This window comes from Lepeophtheirus salmonis, chromosome 8, assembly GCF_016086655.4.
Source record: "Lepeophtheirus salmonis chromosome 8, UVic_Lsal_1.4, whole genome shotgun sequence".
In the NCBI taxonomy this organism is placed as follows: domain Eukaryota; kingdom Metazoa; phylum Arthropoda; class Copepoda; order Siphonostomatoida; family Caligidae; genus Lepeophtheirus; species Lepeophtheirus salmonis.
Window position 1 is genome coordinate 9508651 of NC_052138.2, and position 13912 is coordinate 9522562.

Consider the following 13912-nt stretch of genomic DNA (forward strand, 5'->3'; position numbering starts at 1 on the left):
TCCTCAGACATGACATCCCAGTGTTGGTTGACGGTGTCCTTGAGGTTGTTGATATTTGGGGGACGGACGATGTAGGCCTTGGACTCAACATGCACCAAAAAAGTGTATTCCAATGTTTGTATCGGGTGAGTAGGGTGCACATTTTCTTTGGATAGAAAGACAAGTTGTCCTCCAACCACTTCTGACCCTTTTTGGACGTGTTTGCAGGCGAACCATCCTACTGTCCGGGTAGCTGGTCTGGACCCATGGTAACATGTTCTCCTCTGTTGGTTTCTTACCAGCGTCCAAAATTTTTTTTTTTTTCCATTTTTTTAGTATTTGAAAGAACAATTTTACCGCATTGAAAAAACCTTGATTTATGTTGCAGACCGAAGTGTAAAGATTTTTCCCCTACACCCGGTAAATGAGGACTCTACACTATCGTTAACATTTTCCTTGGGTATGTCTGTTATTTAAAAAAATGAATACAAAGCATACAGTAGCCCAAATACATTCATGAAATATTGGGCTGTACCTATGTAGATAATAATTATGTAAAAATATAAGTTGGGAATTTTTCATTTTCTTGATTTTTGTTCCAATTTTTTTTTGTTGACGTAAGACATATTATGTATTTTTTTAAAATGTCAACAATTCCAAATAAATTACCGATAATTTTATCAATCTCGAAAAGTCTGCATTTCTAATTTATATTTGAAGTGTTGTGTAAAGTGAATTTAATGAAAGTACCTATAAGACACATGGAACTACTTCATTCATTTTTGAAAGGAAGGGAAGCTCAAAGGAAAAAGAAGCACAAATATAAATACATAAGCCTATTTATAGAGTTTCTCTCTGGAGTAGTACCTACCTATGTACACAAATTCTTCACATATAATATATCGCTCACTCAAAAAAGATTTATGGGTATTTTGTATACAACTAAAACCTTCTTCCTATTTGGGACGTATTGACCTACTCCTACGTACATATTCACATATGTATGCTGATAAAGAATAAGTGCTTTCAAACTGCAAGTAGAATACTTGTATTTGCACTCGCCCTGAATAGCTTTCTAATTTTACTTAAATACACTATCATAAAAACTACTTCTTAACATTCCCAGTCCAAATTAGTTAGTTCAATTCTACTTATATTCAAATAAGGAATGAGTGGGGCTCTTAGGATTATTACTTGTCTACTCTTCCTTCTTGGACCGCTTCCCCTCCAATCCAAGAAATCAAGGCCCAATAGTTCCTCTTCACAAGGAAAGAATAGTGAATTTGTCGAATTGGATGAGTCAGAAAATGCTCTGGAAAGTTTCATTGCAGAAAATGAAGTCTGTGGAATATATTTCTACGATAAACAAAATATAAAGAGTACAAGGGCTCTGACCAAATTGGAGAAATCAAATTTGGGGTCTCTTCTCCCTTTGGCAAAGATCGATAATGATGAAGAAGCCTTGGCCTATGGACTTAAAGTAGGTCAACTTCCATCATTGTTCATGTTTGAAAATGGGATACCAGAAGAGTATCCAGGTACCCTTGAGGAAACTGGAGATGTTATGAAATGGATACGAGAGGAACTGGATAATAAGGATGTTGAGATTATTGATGCAGATATGTTGGAAAAAGTTGTTGACACTGGTAAATATAATACATTTGGTTATATAGATTTAGACCATTAAAAAAATTGTGTTTTTTTAGGCAATGCTATATTAGCCTTATTTTTAAAGTCTGATTCAAAGGTATTTCCTGGAGAAGTAGATATTTATAGAGTAGCTGAGAGATTCGATATCAATCTTGTGAAAATTCAAAATGAAAAGGCGGCATCCAATAAATATGGCATTGATGAATTTCCAGCTGTAATTTACTTTGAAAGAGGATTGCCTACGATCTACGAAGACTCAGTTCGTTCTTTAGAAACTCTTTCAGAATGGATTGAATTTCAAAGGAGCTCAGATACAATCGAAGAGGTTTCTGACGAAATATTGAAGGCTCTAATTGTAGATCAAGAGTACTTGGCTGTGTTTTTCACTGGTCCATGCGATGAAAGAGCATCCACAGATCAGGAATGCGAAAGGGTTTTGAGAGATTTGGAGAATATTGATGATGAATTGGATGAGTATGGAATTACTTTAGTCACTACAGAAGATATTTTGTATGCTGGAAACGTTCTGAAAATTCGTAAATTTCCAGCTCTTGGAATATTTCGTAATGGAGAGTTTCTTCTATACAAGGGAAAATTAGGGAATGAAAGAGATTTGTTGAACTGGCTCCTAGATAAAGAAACCTTAGAGATACCGGGAAGGATTGAGGAAGTGGGAAGAACCATGTTAATGAAATTAATTGAAGAGGAATCAGATCTTGTAGCTTTTTTGTATGATGATGACTCGTCTGAGAACAGAAAAAAAGCAGAAGAAATTATCAAATATCTAGAAAACATTGACGATAAGTTAGAAAAGAATGATATTGAATTTGTAAAGTGCTCTGATGAGGGAATTGCTGAAGACTTTGGATTTTTCGAACAGATGCCGATACTTTTATATTTTGAGAATGGAATACCTGTGGCTTTTGATGGTGAAAACCTAAAGGATGAGGGCGAAATTTATAAATGGTCTGTAGAGCAATATGAAACGAATGAAATCCCTTCTGTGGATTTGAATGTACTTCAGAATGTGATTGAGAGGATTGATAATCTTCTTGTTATCTTTTATGATCCGAATAAGCGACGCCACACAAATCTTTTAGGTGAAATAGAGACTACGGATGATGATGCAGAAAAGTTGGACATATTCATGGTCAAAGTAGGGGATGTAAGTGTGGCCAAGTCCTTTGGGATTTATACACTTCCAGCTCTTATTTTCTATGAAAACAAAATACCAAATGTTTATGACGAAGACCTAACTTCTGATGAAATGCTCCGTTGGTTGGAAAATCAAAGAAGTGGTTCTCACATAGAGAAAGTAACCGGACTTCTCTTGGATGGACTCATTAAGGAGGTAGAGTATGTTGGTGTTTTATTCATGTCAGATTGTGAAAAGAACGAAGATGAGTGTGATTACGCTCTTAAAGATTTAGAGAAAATTGACGAGGAATTGGATGCCTTAGGAATTGCCTTCGTTTATACTGACGACACGCAGTACGCCTCTTCTAAACTACGACTGAACACATTTCCAACTATTTGTTTCTTCAGAAACAGAAATAAAATAATATATCAAGGAAGTATATCAAATGAAATTGCAATACTTAAGTTTTTTACAACTCTAGAGAACATAATCATACCTAATGAAATTGAAGATGTAAGTGTTAAACTCCTGATTCATCTCACTCAGATTCAGTCCAGTGTTTTTGCATTTTTGTACAAAGAAGATCATCAAAGAGCATTGAACCTCCTCGAAGACTATGAATCTTCCCTTGATCAAGAAATGGAGAAGGAAAATGCTCTCTTGGTTAAGTGCTCCGATGAGAATGTTGAAAAAGAATTTGGAATTGGATTTCTTCCTCGACTTATTCACTTTAAAAGACGTGTGCCCATAGCATTTCAAGGAGATGAGACAGATACTCAGGCTGTATTCGAGTGGATGAAAGAGTCCATTAGAGAAGAACTTATTCCAATGGTCACAAAATCTATTTTAGAGCAAATGATTGAGAGAGAGGAGTCCATTGGTGTGTTTTTTGTAGATGATGAAAACAAGCAGGAAATGACTATCATAAAGGAATTAGACAAAGTCTATAACAAAATTGTGGAAGATGAGCTGATGCTTGTTATGATTGATGATGCGAACTTGGCTGAAGAATTGGGATTAGAGGATCCTCCAACGCTTGTGCACTTCTCTGGCGATATCCCCAGTATTTACAGAGGGGAAGAAAACGTAAGAGATATTTTAGCCTGGCTAGATAAACTCAAAATTGAATTTATAATTGAGGAAATCACTCCAAAAATTCTTGAGGATTTGATAGAAACAAAAGAATACGTAGCTATCCTTTTCAAGGGGCAAACCAACTCTGACAAAGTTCAAGAAGTGTATGCTAGATTAGAAAATATAGACGATGATCTTCAATCAATGGGAATCACATTTGTTCAAATAAGTGATGAAGAGTATCCTTATAATGAGCATGGAATAACACATTTCCCAACTATAGGACTATACAGAAATACTGTGTTCAAGCAGATTGAAGGGATTGAATTAGAAGAGGAAAATGAATTGCATAAATGGTTCTTGGATCCCAATAATCTTTACCTTCCGGGACAGATCGAGACCGTGAATAAAGAAATGCTTTCGTTTATCTACGAACATGATGACAATTTTGCTGTTTTATTTTTTGATAAAGATGATCGTAATGCCGATGATATTATTGAGAAGTTGGAACTCGTCGACTCTGAAATGGATGCAATAAATATAACATTCGTTAAAATATATGAAGACGGAGCAGAAGAAGATTATGGGATCATCGGAACACCAAATATAGCATATATTCGTGAAGGAATCCCCAATATATACGAAGGAGAATTGGAGGATGAGAAAGCATTTGTGACTTGGATCAAGGAAGAGAGTACTACAATTCGGATTTTAGAAGTTTCGGTAATTCTATTTAGAAAATTACTTGACAAGTTTGAAAATATTGTCGTTGTATTTTTTGATATGGAAGAGGATCCGACCGTCGATGGACTTCACGAGATTGGAAAGGAGTGTCAGGATAATGATATTGCTCTTGTCAAAATAAAAGATCCAGATGAATGTCAAAAACTTGGAATCCAATCTCTTGATATGCCACAGCTTGTTTACTTTCATAAAAAGATTCCATCTTTAATGATGAATGTAAATGTAGAGAAGCCTCAGGACGTTTTGGAGTGGCTTATCAAACAGAAAACGACTTCCATAATTGAGAGACTGACGGATGAAATTTTAGAACAATTGATTGAAGAACATGAGTATGTTGCTGTGTATTTCTCAGGGGCATGTAATGCCCCTGAAGGACCTGATTGTGAATCTGTTTTGGCAAAGCTAGAGACAATAGATGATGACTTAGATGAAACCGGAATACTAATGGTTACGACTTCTGACACGCGTGTGGCAAGTGAAAAAGGTGCGTTTAGTATTTTCAGTGTAGGATTTTTCTCCCTCTAATCTATGTATTGTTCCTCTAGGTTTGCAAGATTTGCCAGGGATCGGATTCTTTAGAAATACTCATTTCCTTCCCTATGAAGGTGATGAATCAAATGAAAAGTCAATTTTCAAATGGCTTACGAATGAAGAAACTCTCAAAATCATTGGTGTCATTGATGATGTTAACACTGCTATGTTGGAAAATATCTTAGAGGATGAGGATCACGCATTTGTATTTTTCTACGAGAGCAATGACACCGATGCTCATACTATTCTTGAAGAATTGGAGTATATCGATGAGAAATTAGACCAACAGGATTTAACTTTTGTGAAAATATCTGATCCAGGGTCTGCACAGGCTTTCGGAATTGAAGAAGTTCCTTCTCTCGTTTTCTTCGAGAATGGTGTTCCAGAGTTGTATGATGGTAATTTTTTGAATGATAAAAGTATAATAAAATGGATTAAGTCCGAGCTGCAAGAGAATGAAATCAAAGAAATCACAAAGGCAATGCTGGACGTTTTGGTGGAAAAGGAAAAAAATATGGCAATTGTGTTCTACGATCCAAATGATAATGTGGACTATACCGTTGTTGATGAAATGGAGAAAATAAGGATTTCTTGCGAAAAATATGGAATTGACTTACTAAAATTAAAAGATATCGAAGAAGCGAAGAGATATGGGATCCTAGAACTTCCAGGACTTCTCTACTTTGAGAAAAGAGTTCCTTCCTTATATGATGGAGTTCTTGAGGATGAAGAAATCCTTCTTGAATGGCTCATAACTCAAAAAATGACGGACACTATTGAGGAAGTCACAGAGCAAATACTGGAATCTTTGGTTAAAGAGGAGGAATATTTAGGTGTATTTTTCAGTGGTCCTTGTGACGATGGCAATGATGAAGATCAATGTAACTTGATTTTGGAAGAATTAGAAAAAATAGACACACTTTTAGAAAATCATGGGATCATGCTCGTTACAACTGAAAACAGGGATATTGCTAAACAATATGATATCCGAAGCTTCCCTTCCATCGCTCTTTTCCGGAACGGGGAGCCTTTGATTTTTGAAGGTGATTTGAATGAAAAAATAGCAATCCTTGATTGGATGACAGATAAAAAGAACTTGATGCTTCCGGGAAAAATAGAAAAAGTGAATAACGATTTTCTTCAGCATTTATTAAATACCGAGTCTCATGTTTTAGTTGCCTTTTATAGAGAAGGAAATCTGCAAGATGAACAATTTATTGATATTCTTGAGAAAATTGATGATGATCTTGAAGAAAAGCGACTTAATTTAATCAAGTGCTCTGACAAAGGAATCGAAAAAAGATTTGGGTTGAGTGGTCTTCCTTTATTGGTCCATTTTAATAACAAGGTCCCTAACGTTCTTACAGAAAAAAGTCCCCAACCAAAGGAAATGTTGGAGTGGATGTTGAACAGTATGAAGAAACAAGAGATTGAAGAAGTTAATGGACCAGTTCTAGATTACTTAAAAGAAGATTTGGACAATTTAGCAGTTATATTTGTAAATGGGGATAGTGGGGATTTTTTGGATGGCATGGAACAAATGGACGATGAACTGGATAGCATATGCGTTCCTATGGTTAAAGTGCTTGATTTAAGTAAAGCTTTAGAGTTTGGAATTGAGGAATTCCCCACTTTGGTTTATTTCAAGGATAAAATTCCAGGACTTTTCGATGGAGATAAATCGAATTTTAAGGATATTTTTTCATGGATCTCAACACATAAGAAAGACAACGTAATGCAACTTGTATCTGACACCATTTTAAGGGATATTGTCGAAGATTTGGACTTCCCTTACGTGGCTGTTCTCTTTCAAGGACATTGTAAAGATCCAAATTGCAAACAAAAAATACAAGAGGTCGTAGAAGGCGTTGAGACCATTAATGACGAAGTAGAAAACCTTGGTATTACTTTAATCACATCCAAGGACAAACGTGCTGCTAAAATAGACTTTGGCGTAACCAGTTTTCCGAGTCTGATTTTCTTTAAAAACGGCCTTGAGGACCATGTTTTGTATACAGGGGATCTTACAGATAAGGCTAGTTTATATAATTGGTTGTCAGATACGGATAACATTCAAATCCCTGGTAAAATGGAAAGTGTAAATGGTGAACTCTTGGAACATATAATAGACTCTGAGGATGATGTTTTTGTCTACTTTTACAACGAAAGAGAGGCTAAACCAATTGATGAAAATGAAGTTCTGAAGGCTCTAGAAAAGGTTGACGATAATTTGGAGAACGATGGAGTTCAATTTATTATGGTTGCAGAGGACAAAGAAAATGTGATTGAAGAGTATGGTTTGACGTTAGTTCCTTCACTTGTATATTTTGATAGTGGCATTCCATCAGCTTTTCCAGGAGATTTGGAGAATTATGATTCTATTTTGGGTTGGACGACTAAGTTACTGAGTGAACAGAACATAATAGAAGCAAATCGGGCCATACTTGAGTCACTCCTTAAGAGGAATACATATGTTGCAGCCTTGTATTATAATGAGAAACAAGTTTTTGACAATACTGTACTAAAGAGTTTAGAAGAAATAGATGGGGAGCTGAAAGATAATGACATTAATATCGTAAAGATATCCGATGCAAGAAGCTTCACTGATCTTGGAACAGATGGAGACACTCCAATCATAGTTTACTATGAGAATGAGATTCCAAGTTTGTACCCTAATGTATTGGAAGAAGACGTTACAGCTCTCTTCCAATGGTTAGTTGAACAAAGAAACACTGCCTCTATTGAATTTGTCACTGACGAAATGCTCAATGAGCTCATTGAAGAAGAAGACTATGTAGCAGTTTTATTTATGGGCACATGTGTTGGTGATGATGAAGAAGAAGAGTGTAGAAAGATCCTGGCTGACATGGAAAACATTGATCATGTTTTAGATGAACATGGGATAGCATTTGTTGCCACAAATGATACAGCTAAGGCTAAAGAGCATTGGATATCCAGGTTTCCAGCCCTGGCACTATATAGAAATGGAGACTATTTGAAGTATAATTTGGGTGAATTAACTGAAGAAGAGACTGTTCTAAAATGGCTCACGTCAGATAAAACCCTCTCTATTCCGGGGCAAATAGAGGAAGTGAATGAAATTATGCTGAATAAAATTTTAAGCAAGAGCGAGGCTAATGCTTTTGTGTTATTTTACGAAGAGGAAGATATGTTTGCACAAAGGATTCTCAAGGAACTTGAGGAGTTAGATGGTGATCTGGAGGCAAGTGGAATTAAGTTTTTGAAGATTTCTGACAAAGATATTGAAGAAAACTATGACTTTGACGATCTACCAGCCTTGGTACACTTTAAGGAAGGTGAAATGAGAGAGTTCTTTGGTAACATACGAGAAATGAGTACAGTGGTGGAGTGGATTCATGAGGAATCCGCAGATAGGAAAAAACTCAAACTTAAGAAGAAGGGCAAGAAAAAGAAACAAAGTCGTTAAAGCAAATTAATGAAGATATTAAAAATAAATTCTTTCTGTCTATTAAATTCGCTCTGAAGCTTCATTTGGAACTACACAAGACACGGACGTATATAATTCCAGTGAAAATATCATTATTATTTTTATATGTTAATTTTTAAAATCTTCTCTCAAAATGACTGGAAATAAAAATTCAAAATTTTGAAAAGGCTTTATGACATATCGTTAAAAGTATAAACTGAAATAGGCAACATAATAATAAGTATAAAAAATAAACTATAATATCTGAGTTAGTAATAAGAAATATCTATCTTATTGTAGGAATTCCTCCAAAAGGAGCAGTAACACAGAACGTAGAAATATGTATGCATATATTGTACATATTATGTATCAATGATGAGGAGATCCATCTATATACTCAATACATGAGTGTATCACAATCATATTTTTCATATGAGAAGTGTATGTAAAGTAAAAACAAATCTATTTGTCCGTTTTCAAAAGATCACAAAGGAAGAAGAGATGCTCACTGCTCACCCTATAAAATAGTATTTCTTTCTACACCACATGTTTGAGATATTCCAGAGACAGTGTATGTAACAGTCGTTTTCTTCCTGGGTATGGAGAAGAAAAACTCATTTTGCATTCCAATGTATACAGAGATCATAATACAGTCTGCAACAACGTCATAGACAAATCCTGGACCGAATCGTATGTTTAAATGATAAAAAGGAACTCCGAATGAGGATATAACATTAAATAGGGCTAGTTGACCACCAATTACGTATAATATGCTGAATTTAGCGACTTTGCCATATGCTCGAATGATTCGAATAGGCTCCAATGGTTCGTAGACCTTCATTTGACAAAGCCAAATACATGAGGTGATTCCTCCAAATATAAGAATGAGTAGTCCAACCAAACGTGGAGCCATTAAGAGGAATCCAACATATTTAAGATCATTCGTTTGCCAAATATCATGGATTTTCCCCCCTAGAAGCTCATCCTCAATGTCAGTCACAATTTGTTTTTTGGCATCTCGTATAATGTCTCTCAGGGGCCTTGAAAATAAAATAAATAAATGTACTAATGGATTATAATTTAATGAATAACAAGGTTCGACTTACTTCAGTACCTTTTCAGTTTCGTTAAAAAACTTATTGACAGGATTGACCAGGATATTTGATTCAGCAAGTACTTCATCAAAGGTGGCATATGGAAGACATTCATCATAGGCGTCACCTTTAACTCTCTTAAGATTCTGCTCGTAGTCGTTGAAATTTGTTAGTACACTCTCAAGTATCCGCCCAAATACTCCTTTAGGCTCACGATGCATTTCTAGTTTAGGATGAATATTCGCCAAGTATCCAAATCCACAAGCTATTCCACAAAGTAATATGGGAAGAATCCAGTTCCATCCACTGATTCTGTCCTTTTTATATTTTAACTGTGTTCTTTTCTCATATTTTGCACCTAATGGTGTTCTTACGACCACTAACTCCCGCCTTTCTACTTCTCTTTTCCAATCCAATTCCTCATTTGTAATATTTGCATGATCTTTCTTAGTTTGGTAATAAAGAATGATCGTTGATATAAAGTATGACACAACTGAGCCCATTGCTAATCCACTTGCAACCATGGAAAGCGTCCAGCCTAATTTCCTTTCTAATGTTACTGTTGCTAAAGGTATATTATTATTGAGAAGGGAAGTTAATTCATCAACAATGGCTGTATTTATGAGCACAGAAAATATCAATGCTCCAAGACTAAGAAACCAGGTATGAACAAGTCCCTTTATTGTTCGAATCCGTTGAGATCGTGTAAAAAACAAAATTCTTTGTGGCCAAAAACATGCAAATAATACATAAATACCAAGGATCACTGGAGGAAGGAAGGGTAAAAGTTTTGTGAGTGTGACAGAGTTATTGGCTAAAACAAATTTTTTAAGACTCTTCCCTGTAAAAACAGATAATTTTCGTACTATACTCATGGTTTGCCACATCATATTAAGGGATTTCTTCAACTTTTTACTCAGATTTGTCAAAGCATTTGCTGCCCTGACCCCATAGTATGCTGATCTTGAGCCCATGGTAACTACAGAAGAGGCTCCCGGAAAGAAGGAAGCAAAAAGCGCAGCAGCAGAGCCTGCACCAAGAGTTTTGTAAACATCTGAACACGTAAACTTTTTATCAAGAACTTTGATTATTTCCTGGAGTATATTTTTGACCGGGCGAAATGAGACCTGAAACATTTTGCAACCATTTACAATATCCTTTACAATCCCTTCTGGATCAAAGACAAGATCATATTGATCTACAAAAAGGGAAGTTATTCCAAATATGAGTCCTGATAATGCAAATAAACTTCCTGCTGTATCAAAGAATCTGATGATCTTCTTATTAATTCCTTCTTCCTTCATATTCAAGAGCAAAAAGTTCCAACATCCGACAGCCCTGTCCTTGTGGCAGTACTTCCTTGTCATTTCAATTGAGAATAGAAGGAGTGCAAGGACCATGAGAATAGGCCAAAGAAGGGCTGTAGTCTCTCGTGCATCCTCGAAGCTTCTTTGTATAAGAATGAATTCCCCTTCAGTATATCCAAGTTCTCTTTCGAGATTGGTATCCATAAGGAATTTGGCAGAGCATGTTAAAACATAGGGAGCGACAAATTTCCATACAGAGGGTACTTTTTTCTTAGAGTCAAAGTTCGTTAAAATGCAAAGAATAACATTGTAGGACAAACTAAACAAAGTTAAGAATGACAGAGAAATCGTTCCTCCAATGACAAACCAAAACTCTGGATCTGCCGTATTCGTAGAACGATAAACAATGGTATAGAGAAAAAGAGTAAGAGCGATTATATTGAGAGCAACAATGAAAATACGATCGATCCAGTTAAACACGGCATCTAAGATGATAGCTCTCTTCTTGGTCGTCTCATCCTTTACTTTAACTGGTTTAATCCACTTATCCCCTTTATCCTCAACATTATCATCCTTGAAACGATCGTAGAGCCAAGCAACTCCGTGCCAAGGAAACTTTGAAATGATATAACCCAAAATACTTGATATCACATTGCAAAATATGAGTCCAACATACCATCGAACGTCATAAGGAGGCACTACCAACTTTGACACTTTTAAACTAATGGCAGAAGAGATTATAAAACCTGTAATGAGTCTCCAGGCCCATCGAGATTCACAAAATAAAAAGACAATTGATGTTGCGTCCGTTTGGGATTGACAAAGTTCCCCGTACTCTTTCCATCGGAATGTAACAGTTGCTATGGAATCGATCATCACCAGAATGGCTACGATGACAAGATAAAGGATCTGCACACAGGATGCAGCTAAAAGTACTCCCGCAATCGGTACATTTTCCTCTATAAAAATAGTACAGTAGGACGCGGTTAGTTATATTCGCTTGTTTGTTTGAAGTGAGCTCCAAAGGCATATATATCAACAATTTGATTAAAATAAACCAAGATACTTATTCACTGCACGAAGAAGAAAAAAAAAAAAAAAGAGCTAACCGCGTCGTACTGTAATTCAATTCATCATGCCAAAAAACAGAGAGTACAATCCCAAATACAGCACAAACTGCACCCACATAATTCGCTAACCGTAAGAACCCTACAAATGTATTCATTTTGGGATTGGGTTTGAACTCTGTGGGACTCGTAGGTAACTTTCCGTCCTCTCCATCATCAAATGTAATGAACTTGACCTCATCATCTGTGTCTGACTCAGAGTCAGATGATGATGATGACGATGACGAAGATGATCCTCTTTTGGAGGCACTGCTAAACCGAAGGATTTTCATATCCAAGAGTCTTTCTTTAATTTCATCTGAGAGTGGCTCTGGAGTTTCTTTTTTCCTACGGCGGATTTGTGCATTGATTTCATTTGTGCTGAGCTCAGTGGCTCCATTTTTCTCCTTTTCATCGATCTTGATATCACTATTATCCATCATTCTAAATATAATATACTAACTAAGGTTGTATCATGATTCAATCTCAAAATGTATTAGTAATGAAGACATGTCAGCGTGACCACGCACACCATCACACAAACAGTAACTATTTTTTTATAAAGAATTCCTTTATTTTTTAAATGAACAAGGGAGCGCCCAAATATACTTACATAGACACTACATAGGTGGTTCCAGCTTGCGAGATGATTCGCTCTACACTCTCTCTGCATCACATACACGCTTAATTGCGGTGTTCCATTTAATATTACAAATAGGCAATAGCATATATTACTAGCATATTTTGTCTCTCATACAAAGCAGCAAGTCTGAATTTTCATCAAATATTTTATGCTTTATACATTTGTTTACGCCATGTAACCTCCCTAATCCCTTCAAAGCAGACACTTTCACACACACGCCTAAAAAGAATGCAGCTGAATTTTTACATATTATGTGACTTATCAACACATAAATAAGCTCCCATGATTTTTCTCAAATTTAGTTTGGATTAGTATTAATTTAGTTTCTTCTTCGTCCATGACTACCAACAAATTATCCTTATTAATCCTTTGGAGGTGCTGGAAATTCCACTTAAAATAGGCAAAATGGATCTTTTCAATAAAAGAAGAAGAAATTAGCATATTTTAGTTGAAAGGGCCTATACCCCGGCCAATATAAATCTCTTAAATCAAATGAAGCATATAAACTTTACCTAAAATTCTTTGGTATCTACACTCATGCCACAAATTTGAATAATGAGCCTATAGTTGACTCTAATATATCTAATAAATATGGGGCAGTATGCACCTTGGAAGTAAAAAAATAAGTAGGGATTGTCTCCTTTTTTAAAAAAAAAAATCTTTGTTCAAGATTATGATTGTTTTGACCCACCACATTTTTGGGGTTCATCAACACAAAAACTATCTGGTTTGATTTTTCTCTAAAGTGAGTCTGTACTAAATTTTTTTATTATAATACAAATGAAGTGAGGAAAATAAGGGGAATTTTGGGCATGTTAAAAAAAGGAACAAAAGATAAAAATAGTAGAATTGGAGGAGAGCAGCTTAGCTGTCGTGACGTTTCATTAGATCAGCTACAAGCAACTATGACGGAGGAGGAGGGTGGAGAAGTATGTAAACAGGGCCATTTGCTAGGACGGTGTTACCTCGCTAACACAAAAATACCCCATGTATTTTGTTGTCATCTTTGTTATCTGGGCGACGGCAGCTTACTATCCATTGCTTTAGAAGCGCTGGATTTATTGGAAGTCTGAAAGTAGATGGCTACTTATAATATATACGGAATATTAAATTAACTAAAAAGGATGCCAAAACATATGATTGTTTTATAAAGTTATGAAAATACTTATTGAAAAAAGCTTATTTGAACATAATTGTG

The 13912-nt window shown here is 35.7% G+C and overlaps 2 protein-coding genes across 6 annotated transcripts; one reads left to right on the forward strand and one right to left on the reverse strand.

Annotated features, from left to right (window-relative positions):
* Window positions 1–891: 891 nt before the first annotated feature.
* Window positions 892–8751, forward strand: LOC121123140 (uncharacterized). The gene is made up of 3 exons (XM_040718256.2): window positions 892–1625; window positions 1686–5069; window positions 5131–8751. The coding sequence occupies exons 1-3, from the start codon at window positions 1148–1150 to the stop codon at window positions 8562–8564; spliced, it is 7296 nt and encodes a 2431-aa protein (XP_040574190.1). The 5' UTR covers window positions 892–1147; the 3' UTR covers window positions 8565–8751.
* On the reverse strand, window positions 8743–12757 carry LOC121123142 (uncharacterized). 5 transcript variants are annotated; one of them, XM_071890724.1, is made up of 4 exons: window positions 12685–12757; window positions 12085–12620; window positions 9679–11924; window positions 8743–9629 (listed from the first exon to the last, which is right to left on the reverse strand). In XM_071890724.1, the coding sequence occupies exons 2-4, from the start codon at window positions 12512–12514 to the stop codon at window positions 9597–9599; spliced, it is 2709 nt and encodes a 902-aa protein (XP_071746825.1). In that variant the 5' UTR covers window positions 12515–12620; window positions 12685–12757; the 3' UTR covers window positions 8743–9596. The 5 variants fall into 5 exon arrangements, with proteins under 5 accessions (XP_071746825.1, XP_040574193.1, XP_040574191.1 ...); XM_040718259.2 differs by having other exon boundaries at window positions 8743–9604; window positions 12685–12752; XM_040718257.2 differs by having other exon boundaries at window positions 8743–9604; window positions 9671–11924; window positions 12685–12752.
* Between the last annotated feature and the right edge of the window lie 1155 nt (window positions 12758–13912).